Source organism: Ceratotherium simum, chromosome 26 (genome assembly GCF_057802395.1).
Source record: "Ceratotherium simum simum isolate JZ-2026a chromosome 26, ASM5780239v1, whole genome shotgun sequence".
Classification (NCBI taxonomy): Eukaryota; Metazoa; Chordata; class Mammalia; order Perissodactyla; family Rhinocerotidae; genus Ceratotherium; species Ceratotherium simum.
The window spans coordinates 43,962,891-43,982,564 of record NC_141925.1 but is presented as its reverse complement, the minus strand read 5'-3'; the positions used below and the strand labels follow the sequence as shown (position 1 = coordinate 43,982,564).

The 19,674-nt window shown below is 54.7% G+C and overlaps 1 protein-coding gene across 7 annotated transcripts in view; it reads right to left on the bottom strand.

The window, feature by feature from the left end:
- Positions 1-810: 810 nt before the first annotated feature.
- Positions 811-19,674, bottom strand: part of GTF2IRD1 (GTF2I repeat domain containing 1) — a 111,832-nt gene continuing 92,968 nt past the window's right edge. For 4 of the 7 annotated variants that reach the window (XM_087417773.1, XM_087417774.1, XM_087417770.1 and 1 more), the window contains 6 exons: positions 9,053-9,130; positions 7,343-7,535; positions 5,650-5,784; positions 4,682-4,719; positions 2,292-2,428; positions 811-1,045 (listed from right to left, as the gene is read on the bottom strand). In XM_087417773.1, coding sequence (XP_087273899.1) covers positions 977-1,045; positions 2,292-2,428; positions 4,682-4,719; positions 5,650-5,784; positions 7,343-7,535; positions 9,053-9,130 — 650 coding nt within the window. In that variant the 3' untranslated portion in view covers positions 811-976. Of the gene's footprint in view, positions 1,046-2,291; positions 2,429-4,681; positions 4,720-5,649; positions 5,785-6,615; positions 7,130-7,342; positions 7,536-9,052; positions 9,131-19,674 lie in introns of those variants that run through there. The other 3 variants (XM_087417772.1, XM_004442107.3, XM_087417775.1) reach the window with 3 other exon arrangements.

The following is a 19,674-nucleotide window of genomic DNA, read 5'->3' as shown; positions in this document are numbered from 1 at the left end:
TCTGCTCCAGCGACTCCTCGTTCCTGGAACTGCCAAGTGCTCAGTGCCGCCTCCTTGTCCTGCGCGTGCGGCTCTCCTAGAACACCATCCCGCCCCACCCCTCCCCACTTTGTCCTGCCAACTACTAAGGTGCTTTTCAAGTCTCAGCTGCCAAGACTGTTTCCTGATTCTGCACGAGGTAAAGTCGCCCTGCCTTGTGTTCCCAGGGCACCTTGCCTTTCCCTGTCAGGACCCTCAGCCCGCATGCCTGTCTTGCCCACCAGGAGTGGGCCAGGCCCTTTTATCTTTCTGCCTGCAGTCTTATCCCTCCCTTCCCCTTTCCATGTGCCGCCAAAGCGGTCTTTGTGAGACACAGCTGTGACCCATCTCTCTGCTGCTCAGATGCCCTGAGCTCTATCAAAAATCCACCTACCCCTCCAGGCCTGACGCAAAGCCCCTTCTCCAAGATGCCTTCACTCCAGCCATGGAGAGTCCACGCTTGATCAGACCAACACTCTGACTTCACCTGAGTTACTGGGGCCAAGACAGCCCCTACCACACCATGCACCCCCCAAGGCCAGGGGGTCGGCCTGGCACTTTGCTTTCCGTGGTGCCTCATCCCGAGGTCACCTGGCCCCAGCAGCAGAGAAATGAATGAAGTCTGTGCCCAGACACCAGGGCCCAGCAGTCAGGGACACTGCCTCTGCTTGGACAAGTCAGGAGGGCCTAGCAGGCCCCTGGGGCCGGGTTTCCTGACCTTGTCCCAGGGATGGCTTTAGCCTCAATTTCAAAAGAGAAGACGCAACAGTTAAGAGCAAAGGCGACGCTCTTTTTTTTTTTTTTTTTTACTTATTTAAAAAGGCCTTGGTGGCAGGAATATAGTGTAAAAATCATTGGAAAAACTAAAAGGCATCGATACATATCCGAATATACATTTTGTACATAAATTACATTTCCTTTAGTCTTTCTGAATGAGGTCCTGATTCAGCACTGAGGTCTAGTAATTCAGAGGTCCCGGGAGCTGCACGTTCAGGCCGGCATAGTCCACCATGTACATTGGCCACTGCTAGAGAGAGGGGGACAGATGGTCTGGGTCAGGACTCCAGGTGACTCAGAAAGAACCCCAGCACACTTAGCTCTGCTTGCTGAGGGGCTTCCTCAGATGCTGTTTAGAGGCTGCTGAAGGCCCAGAGAGGGGATGTGACCTGTTCAAGGTCGTGTAGCTCACCAGTGGCCATGGAGCCTGGGTTGGAGCCTTCTGACCTGTTCCCACCTGTGTTGCAGGGCTAAGCATGTGGGCCAGACTAACTGGACAGAACAGGTGGTCACCCCCATAAACTCTGCCCCCACCAGGCCTCATGCTCCAAAGAAGCTGTCATGTCTCTCCTGGGGGGGGGGTGGAGGGAGTGGGAGGAGCTAGAGAGCCTCTGTGAGCACTCAGAAACCCAGGCAGGATAAAGGCACAGCCTGAACTTAGGGGTTTTCCAGGAAGGGGCTGAAGGGAAATAAGTCAAAGGATGAAGAAATCCTAAAATCCACAAGAAGAAAAAAAAATTCTGTAACTAAGTATGGTGACAGATGTTAACGAGACTTACTGTGATCATCATTTTGCAACATATACAAATATTGAATCATTACGTTGTACACCTGAAACTAATATAATGTATGTCAATTATACCTCAATTAAAGAAAAAAGAAATTCTAAAATAATTTTCAAATGTGTTCCAATATTTTCCCCCTTTGGAGTCAGGATTGCAAAGCTAATATATTGAAATCAGAAAGAACCCTCAAGTCTGTGCTCCCAGAGAGGTCTTCCTCTTGCGTGGGGCACAGCCAGGCCCAGACACATGGCAGGACAGGCGAAGCTCTGGGTGGGTTCTCATCCACCTGACCCTCGCTTCCCTCGTCCACACAGTGCGGGTGACACTCACCCCTCACAGGGCCGTGGGGAGGCTTGGAGCATGCGATGTGAGTACAGAGATCAGCCAGGCACCTGGCCTCCCTGGGAACCCAGGAGTCTGCTCGGGGTCCTGCTCTGGGACTGCCCAGGGGCGTGGGCAGGTCCCTTCCCGCTCCGGCCTCGGCTTGTGCACCTGCCCTGTGGGCATGTGACTTCCTGGCTGGGCTCCTGTGAGCACCTGATCCGAGGAGCACACTGTCTCCTGGTAGGACAGGGAGCTGTGTTTGCAGATCCCACTCAGAGCCCAGTGCGGCCCAGCACCCCACACCCCGCCCCAGAGTAGACGGCCCAGCCCGCGTGCGGGGTGAGGGCCCAGGAGCAGAGTGGTCAGGGCCAGATCTGTGTACTTTACCACGAGGGAGAGCTGGCTGGCAGATGCCACGGACTCCAGGTTGGAGGACGAGGACGAGGAAGACGAGGAGGAAGAGGAGACGGAGTTCCCTTCAGAGACTCGCTTTCTCTTGCGCTTGGGAACACTGCTGTCTTTGGCTGGTGGGAGAAAAGGCTGCTGACACTGGATGCCAGGGCCCCCGTGTCTCGGCTTCCCGACCCCTCTGGAGAAGGCCTTTGTTTTCAGGTTTCAAGTCCCCTTCTCAGCATTCAAGGCTCCAGACTCACCAGCAGCCGAGGCCCCTCTCTTCAGCCTCCTTCCCTGACCAGGCCCCGCAGCCCTCTGCCCACCCTCCTGCCTCTGCCAGCACTGGGCCCTCTGCCACTGGCAGGCCTCCCCAGCAGGTTGAGGCCCAGGCCCTCAGTCTAGCCTCCCCAAACCATCCAGCCTGCGGGGGCCCATCCTCCCCAGAACTCCTGGAGCCCTGGGCCGTGTCCTGGGGTGAAGAGTGCAGCCTTTGGAGCCGCAGACCTGGGCCTGGGGGACACGCACTTAACAGCCCTGCGTCTTCATTTCCTCACGAGTAAAACGTGAAGAAGATCCCGCAGGGCTGCTGCGCTGGCCTGTGAGACAACGTCCTGGCCCCAGAAACTGAGAACTGGTAGGACACTGCTGCTACTGTCCCTGCCGACATGTGATGACCCTGACCTCACAATGCTGTGGCAGGTGACGGTTCACTGGTGTGCGTGGAAAGAAACTCTGGTTTAGAGTCAGAAGTCCTGAGGTCAAATTCCACTGCTGCCACTTACTAGCTAGCTGTGCCACCCTGGGCAAACTGATTAACCTCTCTGAGCCAAATGGGGAAAACAGTGTCATGTGAGACTCAAAGGAGATTATGTGTATGAAAGACCCAGCATCAAGCCCAGCACACAGCAGGACGCAGCAGGGGTTTTCCTGCTGCTGCATAAAATTGCTATGAATATATGAGACATAAAGAAGATTTGCAACTGTGTACTATATAAGTAGGGTTTGGGGCTTGACTGAGTCGACAGGTTACTGTGTGGAAACCAAACACAGCCCACCAGAGGGGTCGTACGGACACAGCATGAGGGCAGGCTGGGGCCATGAGGCAACTGTTGGTCCAGCTCGTGAAGAAAAACCAGGGCCTGGGATCCGTGACGTGGTGTAAAGAGAGACTCTGGGAAAAAGACGACTCTGGAGGCAGACGGAGCCCCAGGAATGAGCCAGAGGAGGGATTTTTGTGGGAGGCTCTACATGAAAAAGAAGTCAGAGGCACTGGCCCAGGGCTGTGGCCACCCAGGGGGTCACCATAAGACCATAAACATGGCCACAGTGGGGGAGTAGTGGATGGAAGTGACGGCATCCACCCTCTGAGCATTTGTCCCAATCTCTTCTCCCTGAGGCCTCCATGGGGCCTTCTGTGTCTCTGCCTTTGACCTGAGAGCAGCTCCCCAACCTAGCTGCCTCCTTACCCAAGTATCTAGGGCCATGCCTGGCCCTTGGGGTCAGCATGTGATAGAAGAGGTGGCTTCTGGTTGGGCTGTGCCACCCTAGGCTGTGGAGGGAGGTGAACCTGGACTCATCCAGAGTTGGGGCCTCAGATCTCAGGTCTCAGACTGGAGTGGGGTGGCCCTGCTGAATCCGTCACTATCCCCACTGAGCAGCCACGCTGGGGCCTGCAATCCATGGCGGCCTGCAGCTCAGAAGGATGGTCCCGACACCAGGCTCTAGGCAGCCACCAACTCACTATGTGGCCTTGGCAAGTCCCTTCCCCTCTCTGGGCCTCAGTCTCCCAGCTGTACAGGGAGGGGTGGGACTAGCTCAGTGTTTCGTAGTCAGAGGCGCTCCTCCACATCACCTAGGGGCACGTTCTCCTGAGTCCTACCATACACCTTCTCACACAGCCATCGTACCAGACGGTCTCCCCTGTTCCTGGGAACTGAAAGGCTCTGAAAGACCAGGGCCTGGTGCAGGCATGTGTCCTGCAAATACAGGCAGAATTGGGGTGGTCCAGCCAATCTCGGGCAGCACTCGCCTGCCTCGCCCCTGCCGATCACACGTCACCCTTCTCTTCCACAGGTGGCTGCCATGATCCTGCTGATTTTCCCTCCTCCTGGCTCCAGCCTGCCCCTCCTCCTCTCTACCTGATCTGACATGCTCAGCCATACTGTGGCAGGGCCCCCCTCTGAGGGGCACCTGCAGGCTTCTGGAGCCTTCTGGGGATACTGGTCCTGCAGATGGAAGTCTCAGGCTCCCTGGGGAGGTACTGGGCAGGGGGACTATACTTTTCCCTAGGTGGTCAGCCACCCATCGCATGCTACCTGGACCAGATCTGTCCACAGACTGGTCCCCAAGAGGGAGAAGGGTGGCCTCTACAGCCTTGGACTTACCTGACACGTTGGTGTCATTGCAGATTTCTGCAAAAGGTCTGAAAAAGAAAGAAATGAGGTGGCAGTTAGAAAACGGGGCTCCTCTCCTCCCTCTCACCTGCTCCACGGACATGGGTGATATCTCTTGGGAGCTGAGATGCTGCTATTGTCCCCGGAGCGTCAGTCACCTGGACGAAAATGGTGAGCATCGTCCCAGAGCAGGCAGATGATGGCCGGCCTGGCGGTCAGCCCCTGCCAGGGAAATCACCCCCTCCCTTGGTTTCCTCGTCTAAAAGGGAGGGTGCTGTCGCACCACATGATCAGAAACATGTGCCTAGATTTATGGAAATGGATATTCGTCACAGTATTATTTTTTTTATATATCTTTCAATTTTTATTTTATTGATTATCTTACTTGCGGCATTTTTGTATGAACCAAAAAAAAAAAAATTAGATGCAACGTAAATGTCCATCAGTGGAGGACATCATGGTCCACCTACACAGTCATTAAAGGGAATTATCACGGATAACGATGATGCTCAAGTGCGTACAAGACAGCCAGACAGGAAACATCAATTTTATTTACTGCCCACAGATAAATACCGTATGATCTCAGTTTCATTTTCCAAAAAAGCGTGTTTAATAGGCATTAAAAGAAAAGTGGAGACATGGAAGGAAAGTTCCAGAATGTGTTCCACAGTTCCTTCTGGTACACCTATAGGGGGTGGGCATTTTCTCCTCGGGTTTTCTGCATTTTCCAGTAGTTATTTCAGGAGGCAGACTGTAAGTAGGAGAGGAGGGAAACCTCCACTTTTGAGACCCTTATGAATAATTTGATTTTTTTGGACACATGCAAATAGTATTTTAATTTTAAAACATCTAGTATAAAATTGAAAAGAAAATATGTGTAGGGGAAAAAGTGCAAAAGAAATGCATTACGGTGTTAATTCTAAAGAGGAGAGTTACAGTTACGGGTTCTTTTCTTCTACCTTTTTGCTGAGGAAGATTCACCCTGAGCTAGGTAGCATCTGTGCCAATCCTCCTCTATTTTTTGTACGTGGGTCGTCGCCACAGCATGGCCACTGATGAGTGGTGTAGGTCTGCGCCCGGGAACCGAACCTGAGCTGCCAAAGCAGAGCATGCTGAACTTAACCACTAGACCATCAGGCCAGCCCCTCTTCTACCTTTTTGTATTTCCCAAGTTTGCTGTGTGTATTTTTTACTTTTTTTTTGCTGAGGAAGATTGGCCCCGGGCTAACATTTGTGCCCATCTTTCTCTACTTTAGATGGGATGTCACCACAGCATGGCTTGATGAGCGGTATGTAGGTCCATGCCCAGGATCCGAACCCATGAACCCGGGCTGCCAAAGCTGAGTGTGCTGAACTTAACCACTAGGCCACTGGGCCGGCCCCCTGTGTGTACTTTTTAAATTGAGATGTAACTGACATACAACACTTCATTAGTTTCAGGCGTACAATGTGATGATTCGATATTTGCATATATTGTGAAATGATCACCACACTAAGTCTAGTTAACATCTGTCATCATACATAGTTACAAACTTTTTTTTCTTGTGATGAGAACTTTTAAGATCTACTCTCTTAGCAATTTTCAAATATGCAGTACCATATTACTCACTATAGTTACCATGTGTACTGTTTTCATTTTTTTTAGATTTTTTTCCCCCCAAAGCCACAGTGCATAGTTGACTATCCTAGTTGTAGGTCTCTCTTGCTCTTCAATGGGGGACGCCCCCTCAACATGGCTTGATGAGTGGTGCGCAGGTCTGCACCCAGGATCCGAACCAGCGAACCCCAGGCCGCCAAAGTGGAACACATGAACCCAACCACTACACCACTGGGCTAGCCCCTGTGTTGTTTTTAAATCTGAAAATAATCAAACTATTGTACTTTTTAAAAAAAGACTGTAAGGATATACAGTAAAATGTGGAGAGTGCTTTTCTCTGGATGACAGGAGTATTGAATTACCCTTATTTTCTAAATACATTTTAAAAAAATGGGTAAAAATTACTGGTATAGTCAGAAAAGGTCAAATTTAATTAAAAATTAAAAAATAAACAAACACTATGAATGTTGGGGCTGTGTGTCTCAGTAGAAAGGGGTTGGAATCAGGACACCTGGTGCTATAGACTGAACGTCTGTGCCCCGAATCCCTATGTGGAAACCCAGCCCGTGTGATGGTGTTAGGAGGCAGGGCCTTCGGGGGTGATTAGGTCACGAGGTGGAGCCCGCACGGGTGGGACTAGCGTCCTCACGGAAGAGGCCCCGGAGAGCTCCCTCTCCCCTCCCAGCACGCGAGGACACAGTGAGAAGACAGTGCTCTGTGAACCAGGACGGGCCTCAGAGACACAGAATCTGCCAGCACCTGGATCTTAGACTCCCAGCCTCCGGACCGTGAGAAATCAATGTCTGCTGTTCCACCTGGTCTCCGGTCTCTGTGAGAGCAGCCTGAACAGAGTGAGATACACACCCTGACTTACACGGTCCCTTTCCTCGCTCTGGGTATCAGTTTCCTCATCTTGAAGAGGAGAGTGTGAAGCTGGCCTGTCTCCTGGGCTCTGTGCAGGTGAAGGTCCCTCTCTCTGTCATCAGGCCTGGCTGGCCCACTCTGGGGACTCCCTGCCCAGATCCAAGCCGCCCCCCTGGGGCTGGGGCACTCACTGCAGCCGGTTGATGACGACCATGCGGACGTGCTCCCGGGCCTGCAGGATCTTCTCCAGCCGGTGGATGTCGTACGTGTTGGGGTTCCTGAAAGGGATGTCATCGGGCAGGCCCGTGACCTCAACGGCGTCGGGGCTGTCCCGGATCAGCTTGTAAGGGACCAGCACAGGTCGGTTCAGGCCCAGGGCCTCACCTAGAGGACACAGGGGGTCAGGGCAAGGGGAAGACAGCCCTTGAGAAAGCCAAGCCTGTTGCGGAAAGGGCTGGAACCCGGCACGGCCCAGCTTAGCAGCCACCATATCACTGAGTTAAGAAATCAACACACACACACACACACACACACACACACAATTTTTTTAATCCAATTAGCAAAACTAAAAATCTAACGCCCAACTCCAACAATGAAACAGGTACATTCACACGTGCCTGGAGCCAGGATTTGTTCAGTGCGCACACCCAGAAGCGACAAATGAGGACTGGATGTCTGCTTACCACCCACCGCTATTATGTTACAAAAAACAAAAAGTCCTTCTTTATTTATACATGAAATATGATATATCTTGGATTTATTTTAAAGGATTAAAAATATCAAAGTGTGTATGTGGAAATAGATGAAATAAGATGGGCGAAATGTTGATAATCACAGAAGCTGGGTGTGGGTTACACATTGGGCCATTATGCCACTCCCTCTGCTTCTGTGTGTGTTTGAAAATCAATTCCAAAATAAAAAATGAAAGAAGACACCACCACAAACCACCAGCAGAGTTCCTTCCCGTTACTCTCAAAATGAAACCCTAAGCCCTTCACAGGCCTGCCCACCTCTCCCTCCCCTCACCGGGAGCCTCCTGGACCTACTGCTCACCCTCCTGCTCTCTGGCCTTCTCGCTGGTCCTCCCTCCGCCTGGCAAACTCTCCCTCTAACATCTGTTCCCTGCTGACACTGAAGTCTCAGCCAAAGCGTCCCATCCTCCGAGGGGCTTTCCTGCTTACCGTCCCGGAGAGGAGAGGCCTTGGCGCCCCACCCCCCGAGAATATGCTCAGTCACACTCACTGCTGCAACTTCTTTTCCTTTACCACGCTCTGAAATTCTTCTTCAAAAAAATTTTTTTTATTACTGTTTTTTATTTATAAATTTTATTTATAAATTTATAAAAACATTTTTTTATTACTGAATAAATTCATCACAAATAACATGTAACGTATGTAGGGCACCTAATGTAGCCTGGCTCTCAATGATCTAGAAAGAGCTCAACCAGTCGTAACAGCGTGATTAACTGTCCCGTCTCAGGTTCTGCCCTAGCGCCCTGGACGCCTTCAGCACAGGGCCTGACGTCTCCTGGCTCTCATCTATTCCGTGTCTACCTCCCGCTGTAGATTCCGCAGACCCCTTCCTCTGGAGTCCCTGGAGCTAAGCATGTGTTGGGCAGACGGGTGTCTGCACGAGCAAACACTTGGCCGTGGGCCGTGGCCTCGGTGCACAGCCCAGGCCCAAGGGAGCAGAAATGCTGACCGCTGTCACTGCTGTGCACCACAGACTGGGCTTCTTTTCCTCCTCCTCGGATGGACAGGGGAATGAGGGATCAGCTCCCATCGGTCACGGGCAGGGCAACTATGTCCCCAGGGAGCAGGCAGGCGCAGAGTGAGGAGGGGCCACCCAGGAGGGCTGGCCTCACAGCGCCCACCCCTCAGGCCCGTCCCCTGGGCACTGACCGTATTTCTCATTGAAGAGCTCCTTCACCTGCTCCCGGAGGATCACCTTCTCCCCTAGTCTGTTAGCATCATCTTCATCTACGAGAGGAAGATAAGGGGGCGTGAGGGTTGGCATGGGCTCGGCCACTGGACCTGCTCCTTCTCCCATGTGGCGTCCCTGCCCCTCACCCGCCAGAGCAGCCTCTCTGGCCCCGCACACTCCCTTGCAGCCTGTTTCTGGCCTCAGTTGTCTGTTTGCATACCCACTCGCCCCCCACCCAGCCGTCTGTCCATCCCACATTCTCTGAACAGCTCCCCAGCACACGCCCCACGTCAGGCATGGCGCACCCTGAGGAGAGGGGCAGGGACCCTCCCCTGAGGGACGCATAGCCTAGAGGGAGTGGCACAGTCACAGTGTCCACCCAGAAGTGCAACAAGACACACCTACAAGAAGACATGGGGCCTGAATCCGGGCGCTCACCCCAGCCTGTGCAGGTCAGAGGAGGCCCCCGGGGAGAGCTGGATGTTTAAGTGGTCTCTCGGAAGGCAGGTGGGGATTAGTGATGGAGGAGGTGTGGGTGGGAAAAGACACCCTGGTGGAAGGACGGGCCCATGCACAGCACAAAAGGAGAAAGGTCACGCTGGATGCGGCTAAAGCACATAGTGGTGCCAGAGGAGGCGGCTGTGATGGGCCCAGGGGGTGCTGGCAAGGTCTGGAACAGGCTGGTGTGAGTGAGCTAGGCCCTCAGGAACTCAGCCTGGCTGCCTCGCAGACTGAGGGCCTAAGGCCTGTGACCAGAGAGAGTGCTCTGAGCACGTGGGGCTGCACACAGGCTTCTCCCTGCCCAGCACCCAGGGCAGCCCTTCGTGGGCACCTGTCCCCGGAGCCTGTGCTTCCTCACCTGTCTCCTTGGCCTAGAGGTGCAGCTGTGGTCGGGCGAGGCCAGGAGACAGGGCCTGGGCTGGGGTGGGGAGAAGTAGGGAGTGGGAGAGGGCAGGGTAGACGGGATGGAGGGCAGACCAGCCTGTGGGCCCATGCCCTGGGCTGGGGAGGGGAGCTGGAGTTGCAGGAGGGGCACTCTGCACCATCGCACAGGGTACCCATACTGGCCGGGCCTCTGGGGTGGGGTAGGGCGGAAGCAGGCAGGGAGCCAGGGCCTGGGAGATGAGGGCAGAACAGACAAAACGGGTTTGTGGAGAAAGACAATGCCGGTTTTTATCTGGACGATATCACAGAGCTCAGTGCCATGCAAGAGGCCAACTTGGGATCCCTGTCTTCCAGGCCATGCCCTCCCTGTGTGCCCATCGCCCGGGAGGAGTCCCAGTTCCCAGTCTGGGGCCGCCCCGGAAGGCAGAGAGCTTCCTGCACTGCCCGACACCCCCTCCTCCCAGTGCCCTCTCAACCACCGTCCTGGGCCTCTCAGTTCCTGGCTGTCCCCTGTCTGGTCCCCTTCATGCCCACATGCCCGACTCTGGAATCTAGATCCACCATATCTCAGAGTTCCTGCACCTTTCCCTCTTCACCCACGGCCAACCACCCACCCGGGTGCCCCACAGACACCACAATGCGAGACCTCCCAGTTAACGTCCTCTTCTGGTGTCCCACCTTGGGGAGTGATGGCCCTACTCAACCACATCCAGACCCCAAACTCAGCCCCCCTGGATTCCCCCTTCTTCCCACGTGCCCCAACACAGCCCTTCCACAGTCTTCAGGATCCTAGACATGGTAAGAAGCAACTTGACCCTTCTCCAGGTTCCAAGCAGACACCTATGACCGAGTCCTGGGACCAAGGGCCACCTAGAGCCTGCAGGGAGGTGGTGGGCGCTTTCTATCTTTCCCCTTCCACCAGGGATTCATCTGGTGGCCGGGATTCTGCGCAGCACAGCAGCACCACACAGGACAGGGTAAGGGGGCTAGATTCACCCCAATGCGTGTCCCTCACCACAGCTGCGGACACAGAGCTGCAGAGAGGTTAAATAACTTGCCCACGGTCACACAGCCACTAAGTGCCAGGAATACTCCGCCTGTCTGACTCCAAAGCCCTGGTCTTTCACTCCACCACGAGCCCTAGGTTTCCAGAAGTCTGTCTTCCCATTTGGAGAAAGAAGGGCTGATCTTCAAGGTGTTTCCTCCAAATCTCCTGCTCTGTGAGCCACGGCTCCACATCTGTCTCCTCTGGAGCCCAGGGCAGGGCCGAAACAGCTGTACTCAACAGAGCCCGCTGACTGCAACAAAGTGGACAGGCCCCTTAAAGACGAGCCCAGCAAGCTGCGGCCCCCGTGCCCACGTCTCCCGCACCCACCCCGCCTCCCCCTCGCGGCTCCTGTGGCCATGTGGGTGGAGAGAGACAAAGACGGGACAGCCTGAGTTTCACACCACCCTCTCCCTGGGAGAGCAAATGCCAGGCCCAGAAGGGCCCAGAACTTGCAGTCAGAAACCCAGGCTTGTGGGTCACGTGACGTCACCTCTCTGCATCTCTGCTCACTGCCTCACTTGTCCCTGGACACATATCTCACAATCATGGTCCCACGTGGACGCGGGGTTGTCTGCAGGCACAGCAGAATACAAACAACAGCCCTAGTCTGAGGAAGGAGACAGCGAGGAGCTCGGTGACCCACTGGGCTTGATGACTGTCCTCGGAGGGCCGTGGGGGGATCCAACCGGCGGGGATCAGGGAGGGCTTCGCAGAGGAGGTGACAGCCATGTGGCCTCATCTGCGTGTTGGGGCTCCAGGCATCCCGTGGGCTCTCAACATGTTAGCAGATGTGGAAACTTCCTCTGCCCCTTCCAAGTCCTGCCTGGCTGGGGCGGAGAGCACCCCCAAACCAGGCTGCTGTCGACAAGGGGGAGTGACACCATGGGGCAGCCAACAGGCAGTGCACTCGGGTCTTAGGTAGTAAACAGGAATCGGTGGGAGCAGTTAAATGTCAGGAAAGTGGGACTGGGGCTGCCTGAGGGACGCTGGTGACACTGGGAGGTGTCCTGAAGACCCGTGGAGTGTGGTGGGGGGCCAGGCCTTTGTCGGTAACACTAAGAATAATCACAGCGGCCGCCGCGTGCGCAGCGCATCCTCCATGCAGACCAGGCCGGGCCCGCAACCCACCTTATCCCTGCCTCCTCCGGGCTCAGCAGCAGGCTCAGAAAAGATGCCTGTGACTCGCTGTACCTGCTTTTGGCTTCTCCCTACCTTCTGTTTTTATTTAACTTGGAGAAAGGGAGTTCTGTTTTTCCTTAAGGACCAGTTTTGGAATGAAATGGGCCCAGCGAGGCTCTGGTAGGGGCTTGAGGGGAGAGGGCCCCTGCCCGTCTGGGTACTCAGAGGAAACGGGAGGCAGCTCCTCGGGCTATGTGGGCAAAGGACTGACCCACTTTCTGGGAGGGAAACTGAACCACAGGTGAAGAGGCCCCACCTGTGTCCCTGCTCCAGCCACGGCTCGCCCAGCCCCGTGCAGGGGAGGGGGGATGCGCCATGTGCAGACACCGCGCCGGGGCTCGCGGGTGCCTGGGACAGAGCTGGCCTCCGCTGACGTGAACTGTGGCTCCTACCCGTGGCCGCGGCAGCTTGTCCCCCTGTCCTGGTTAGCCTCGGTGGGGAAAGCCAGCTCCCTGCTAATGTGGATGGCCCAGGCAAGTGGCCTTCGTGGCAGGCTGTGGGCGGGTCACGAGACCCCTGCCTGGCAGAGCCAGGCTCCTGCCAGCACCATCACATGCCCACCAAATGGAGAGGGGACGGTCAGGCCTGCTGGTCACTAGCGAGCTCCCCAAGGCCTGCTGTGGGCAGCAGCCGTCCTAGCCTCGGCTGGGGCAGCCCAGCACCGGCACCTGAGTCTGGTCTGCTTGTGGGCAAAACAAGGAGAACATGGGGGTGCAGAATCCCTGGGGGGCCCCAGGCCTCGCCCATAAACCCAGTGGTCTTCCCACATCTAAGCACAGGTGTGCAGCTGGGAGTTAAGAACACACCCTCTGAAGTCTGACTGTCTGGGTTCAAATCCCGGCTCTGCTATTAGCTCCTGACCTTGGGCGACCACTGGCTTTCCTGTCTGGAAAGTGGCAATGACAATGGGAAAGACCACACGGAACTGCTGTGAGTGTGACATGAGGCGCTATGCCAGCCACGGGCACAGTCGGAGGGCCGGTTATTACTGTTCTGAACCCTGCGTCAGCCAATCTATTCTGGGGGGGACCTGCCTGAGCACTCCAGAACGTAGGCTGGCTGTAAGGGACACCAACAATTGCAAACATTTCAGAACATTCTCCACTTGGACATGCCACAGTTAGGGCTCAGCGCGGGGTGAGAGTGTGTGTGCGTCCTCAATGGACCTGCCTGAATGCCTGTATACGGTGTGGAGGAAGAGGGTCCCCAGGGCTGGTGACAGGAAGGTCCCTGGCCCAGTAGACAGCAAGGCAATCTTGATCGTAGCCCTGATGCTGTGCACTGTTTGGAAAGTTATTCAACCTCTCTGGGCTCCAGTTTCCACATCCCTCAAATCCTGGCCTGTTGGGAGGATCCAATGATATCACATATAAAAAAGTTGAGGTCTCACACCATCAAAGTCAAGTTGTCGATGTTAGTAACTCGATCAATGACTCAATTACCCTGTAGTCTCAGGAAATTAGATTTTACATACGAGACTCTTCCAGATAATGGAAAATTATTCTCTTAATCCTCTGGGTTTATTTTACCCATTCTGGGTAGGACATTTTCTAAAATGCATTCAAGTACCCCTTTCTTATTAAGCACACAGTGGGGGTGGGGGATGTCACCCTCACAGTCTGCCCTCCAGTGCCATCCAGAAAGTACTGCTGAACCCGCCCCCAAGGCAGGGACCTGCTGCCCCATTGCCCCCGCAACACCCTTCACGGACATCTCTTCCCTCTTCCTGCTCGGTCCAGTTTGCTGGTCTCCTCTCTCACTGTTGTCTGCCCCAGGAGCTCTCATGGCATCCTTTCTAAGCAGCTGTCTGTTAGCCCGAGGATTAACTGAGTTTCGCCCGGGGAAAGACACAGACCAAGCTTACGAAGCCACAGCCAGGCTGTGTACACTATTCCCACCAGCTGGCGCGGGGCGATGCCTGGGCCAGCGCCACAGCCCTCTCCTGGGGCAAAAGACAGGCACCCTGAACAGCCCTGGCCTGTTTCCATGGAGTTTGAGGTTGCAGCTCAGACTGACGCCGGTGTGCTGATAATCCTGATCATAAACCGGCAGAGAGGCAGCCAGCAGCGAGGGATGGCTGCTCAGAGGGGAGAGAGCAAGATCTGCCAGGAAGGGTGGAATCAATATTCCTCTTCTCCCCTCTCGAAGTGCTTCCACGGAGCCCCTCTTCTCTGCCAGGCCTGGGTTGGGTTGGGTGATCCAGGCATAAAGCAGACCCTCAAGAGAACAGAGGGTGGGTATCCATGAGCGTCCCCACCTTGGCAGAAGAGCTGCCTCGTGCAGGGAGCAGAGGGGCCACTTACGGGATGGGCTAACCACGTCCCTGCTTCAGGCCCAGCACCTTGCACACCTTCGTTCCTGGCACCAGACCCTCTCCAGGATAAGAAGGCACATTCACTCAGGTTCACCTGTTAACCTGTTCTGGGGCCTGCACACAGCTGCAGCAGGAACTGCATCTCTGTTCACAGGTAGAGAAACTGAGGTTCAGACAGAGTGGAGGCCCTCACCCAAGCTGTGATCTCTTGTACCCAAGAGGAACTTTGGTAGATGTGCCAAAGGAAGCACGTTCAAGAGTATTAGGGGCAGCACGGTGGCGCAGCGGTTAAGTGTACGCGCTCCGTCTCAGTGGCCCAGGGTTCGCAGGTTTGGATCCCGGGCACGGACCTACGTACTGCTCATCAGGCCGTGCTGTGGCGGCGTCCCATATAAAGCAGAGGAAGAGGAGCATGGATGTTAGCCCAGGGCCAATCTTCTTCAGCAAAAAAAAGAAGGGTGTTAATAGCACTCTTAGTAATAGCAAGACCACGGAAGCAACCCCAACGGCCTAGCACAGAACGGATGAATCACTCAGTCATTCAATGGAATGACAGCCATAGTCACTCAGGGGAATATTAATATTCCACTCAAAGGAATATTATGGAGCAGTGAAAACACATGAGCAACACATGCCAACATTATGTCACACAAAGTTAAGTGACAAAATCAAGTCCCACACTTGATACACCAGGATACCTTGCTTATAAAAGTTAAAAAGCAAAATGAAACAATTTGGGTTTAGGCAAACATTATACGCAATAAAGCCAATTTAAAAATCAACCTGTGAACAGTGATTATATCACAGGGGAAAACAGCCATCAAAGACATTTTGGGGAATTTGAATAGAGACTGTATATTAGATGAGAGGGAGTCATTAAGTTCCTCAGTGTTGCAACAGTGTTGTGGCTCTGTAAAAGAACAGCAGTTCCGAGGAGATGTGGGAGACGTGTGTGGAAACACTGAGGCGTGAAGAGTCACCACACTTCAAGTGGAGGAGACAAAGAGAAATAACCAGGCAGGGTGTGTGTGGGAGGCAGAGAGACGGCAGGAGGAACGGAAACACAGCAAATGTTAAGAATTAACAAACGCAAAGACAGGATATACAGGCGGTCATTATCCTATTCTTTCATTTTTTCCTGCAGTTTTGAAATTTTAGAGGAAAAAACTGAGAGAAGGACACATAAAATTCAGGATATGTGTTCTGGGGAGAGAAGGGCAGGGTGAGGGAGTGCGCATGGTGGGCGCACGTTGTTGGGACTGTTCTAATTCTTAGAGGGGTAGTGGGTGCGTGGGTGCTCACTGTAGTGTTTATGAACCAGTAAACAAATGAGGCAACACAAACGAAAGAAGAAAAATAAATGACCACTAAATGCAATGTGGACTGGATTCTGGAATATAAGAAGGACATTATGGACAACTGATGAAATCGTAATGTGAAGCCTGTAGTGAACTGCATGGCACCCATTAATGTTAATTTTTTTTTTTTTTTTTTTTGGTGAGGAAGATTGGCCCTGGGCTAACATCTGTGCCCATCTTCCCCTACTTTGTATGTGGGACGCCGCCACTGCATGGCTTGATGAGTGCTGCGTAGGTCCGGGCCCGGGATCTGAACTGGCGAACCTTGGGCCACCGAAGCAGTGTGTGAACTTAACCACTTTGCCACCAGGCCGGCCCTAACGTTAATTTCTTAGTTTTGACAAATGTATGGGTTATGTTGACCCCGTGTGGGTCAGAGGGTATGTTTGGGAATTTTATTCTATCTTTAGGAGTTAAAAATTATTTCAAAATGAAAAGTTTTATCAATCAATCAACTGATCGATCGTTACAGGCAGGGATGGATGGCAGAGTGGGTTGTGAGCCAGGGATCATGACTGATCTGACGGTGCATGAGGTCCACTGGCAAGGGGCAGAGGGGAGGGAAGAAAGCAAACCTTCTCCCCCAGAGTCCGCTCAGTGCCACCATCTATGCACCTCCCTTTTGGGTGGGTGACGGGTGATGCGGGGCTGGGCCACAACCCGCCTGGACAGGTGCTCCGCGCTCCTCCCTGGAGCCCAGCTGTCTGATTCCAGCTGACCCACTGCACACGAGGGGCTGGAACAACGGCCGACGGGGGGTCTGTGGCTGGGGCCTCCCCTGCTGGGGCTACCAGGCCCTTTCTCTGCCTGTCTGGCTGCCAGACTGGGACGCAAATCCATGGGCTGATCCACACCCACTGGAGGCTGTGTGTGGCAGTTCACACAGAGAGGTCCTCTACTCCTCATGGCAGCCTGACCTCTAGGTGTTATGATCCCACTTTACAGATGAGGAAACCAAGGCTCAGAGGGGTCCAGGCGCCTGCCCAAAGCTGCCAAGGCCATACGGTCTGCAATTGGTGGCCCTAAAACTCAAACCCAGGTCTCTGGGACCCCAGGTACTGCTTTCCTGTCTGAGGACAGCCCAGCACCTTCTCAGAGGGCTGCCTCACGAACACTCCTGTAGCCCTACGGCTCAAACCTGCGCCCCAGGCTGGGCAGAGCAAGGCCCAGGTTTCCCCGTGAGCGTCCATCCTGGACAGACAGACATGGCCCTGCCCAACCACCTCCTTCCCTCCTCTCCTCCTCCTTCCTGCGTGGTCCTAGCTCCACAGTTGACCTGGCCAGGGATGGCACTGACCAAGGCTGGCCCAGCTGTAGGCTGAACTGTGGCCACGACTGGCCAGGCACAGAATGCCGTGCTCCAAGCCCACGAGCGCCTGTCTGGGGAAGGTGGGCAGACGGGCGCTGACTGCACACGCAGGGCACAAGCACGCACGCTCTGCCGCACCACCTGGGGGCAGGGGCTGCCTTCCAGGACACGACCCTCACGGTGCACAACAGCAGCACCCAGCCAGCTGCACAGAACAGACGCCACCGTGGGCTGAGACTACTGTCTACTGTCGTCGGTCTGTTCCCAGTGACAGCCCTGCCACCTACGGCAATGCCGGCACATGGCGGTGCTGACAATGACCGTTAGAGGAAGCAGGTTCTCACGGGCCAGGCGCTGTTCCCAGATCTTTGCAGGGATTCGTTTATCTAATCCTTCCAACAACCCTAGGCGGCTGGTCCTACGAGTGTCTCCATGTTACAGATGAGGAAACTGAGGCACAGAGAGGAAGCGCCCTGCCCCAGGTTACACAGGGAGTAAGTGGGGAAGCCAGGGCGCACCCCAGACTTCTAACCAGCTCCTGGCACAGCCGCTCTCTGTCCAGGCTTATCATCTTGCTGATTGACCTTGTCTCCACGGTGGGGGAGGGCCAAGCGGATCTTCCTCCTACTCCATCCTCCCCCTGCTCTCTGCACCGGAGACCCCCAAACCCACGCTTCCAAGTGCCTCCTCAAGCGCCTTTGACTCTGCACCCTGCGAATGCCCTGCCACGCCTCCTCCACACCCGACCGTCCTCCCTGGGCTTCTCGGGGTCCCCGGCCCCACTCCCCACATGGTCGCTCAGGACAGAACCTCAGGTACCTCCAACGCTGCTGCAGGCTGAGGAGCGGCCCCCAAAGCTGTCCACGTCCTCATCCCCGGAGCCTGTGACTGTGTTCCTTTACACGGCAGAAGGGACTTTGCTGGTGTGATTAACTTACAGATCTTGAGATGGGGAGATTATCCTGGATTATTCAAGTACGCCCTACATATAATCTCAGCACCCTTAGAAGGAAGTAGGAAGGTCGAAAGCAGAGGGAGATAGGACAACAGAAGCAGAGGATGGAGGGGTACGCTTTGAAGATGGAAGAGGGGCCGCGAGCCAAGGAATGCGGGCCCCCTCTAGAAGCTGGAAAAGACAAGGAAATGGATTCCCCCTTACAGCCTCCGGAAGGAACCCGCCCTGCTGACACCCTGTAAGACTCATTTCAGACTTCTTACCTCTAAACTGCAAGGTAATAAATCTGTGTTGTTTTAAGCCACTAAATTTGGGTAATCGGTTACAGCAGCCACAGGAAACTAATACAAACTCCCTGCACCCTCTCGCCTCCATCCACAAATCCAGGCATCAGTCACCACACTGGGCCTCTTCCGCATCCCAGAAACACCCTACAGGTCCAGCCCACGGCCCCGTTAGGCCTTGTCACCTCTCATCTCACTGCGGCAAGAACTCACCTGGCCTCCCAAATCCATTCTCTGTTCTGCAAGCCACACTGACTTGTCTATACAGCCTATCTGACCACGTCACTCTCTTGCTTAAAACCTGCCAGGGCTCTCGGCTGTTCGGGAGGCAAATCCATTCTTCTTCCCCTGGCAGACAAGACCTTCTGCTGGTAAGATTCTTCTCATTTTTCACCCAGCTAATGTGCTCTCACGCTGCTCTGCTACTCCCCAGGTCCCCTCCCAAGAGGCCACAGGAAACCTGCTCAGGTTCACGCAACAGATAATGGAAACTCGGGGCTCCTCCACCCCACGGAGCATGGAGGGCAACCTCCTTTCCTGCTCCACCTTGTGTGTTATCTACAATTCTGCAGGAGGGGGTTACACCTATCACGGGCCGTGCTCCCCTTCATGCCCAGGCCTGGGTCCTGCTGAGAAGCCGTCACTGCTCAGGGCCTGACCCCAATGTCCCTGTGAGATGCTCAGCCAAGTCTCTGGATGTGGGATCTTCATGGCCACAAGGAGAAGCGCTCTCCCCAGGGAGAAGAGGTTTTTCCACCCAGCTCCAGGACACCACCCAGTCCCGGGCCCCTCCTGCCTCACCAGCTCCTTGCCCTCCTGACCCGGACCAGGGCTCCACCCCTGACTCTCGCAAACTCCTGATGATCTCAGTCTGCTTTAGGGCTTTAAATACCAGTGATATGCCCCTGATCCCCAAAATTATACCTCAAGCCTGGACGGCTCCCCTGAGCCCCTGACTTGTGCATGGAACCGTACTAGATGACACCCCAGACTTAACACGCCACCCCTCCCCAGCTGGCTCCTCCTGAACCTTCTCTGTCTCAGCTACTGCCACCACTGTCTTTCCAGATGCTCAGCCAAAACCCGAGGTCAAACTGGACCCCTCTCTCTCTCTCAGCCCACATCAGCAGCTCCTGGTGGCTTCAGCTACAAAGTACACCTGGAGCCAATGACTCCCCACCCCCACCGCCACCACCAGGCCTCGCCTGTACTGTCACTACCACCTCCTTACAGCTCTCCCTGCTTCCATCCAGTCTGTCCTCACCCAG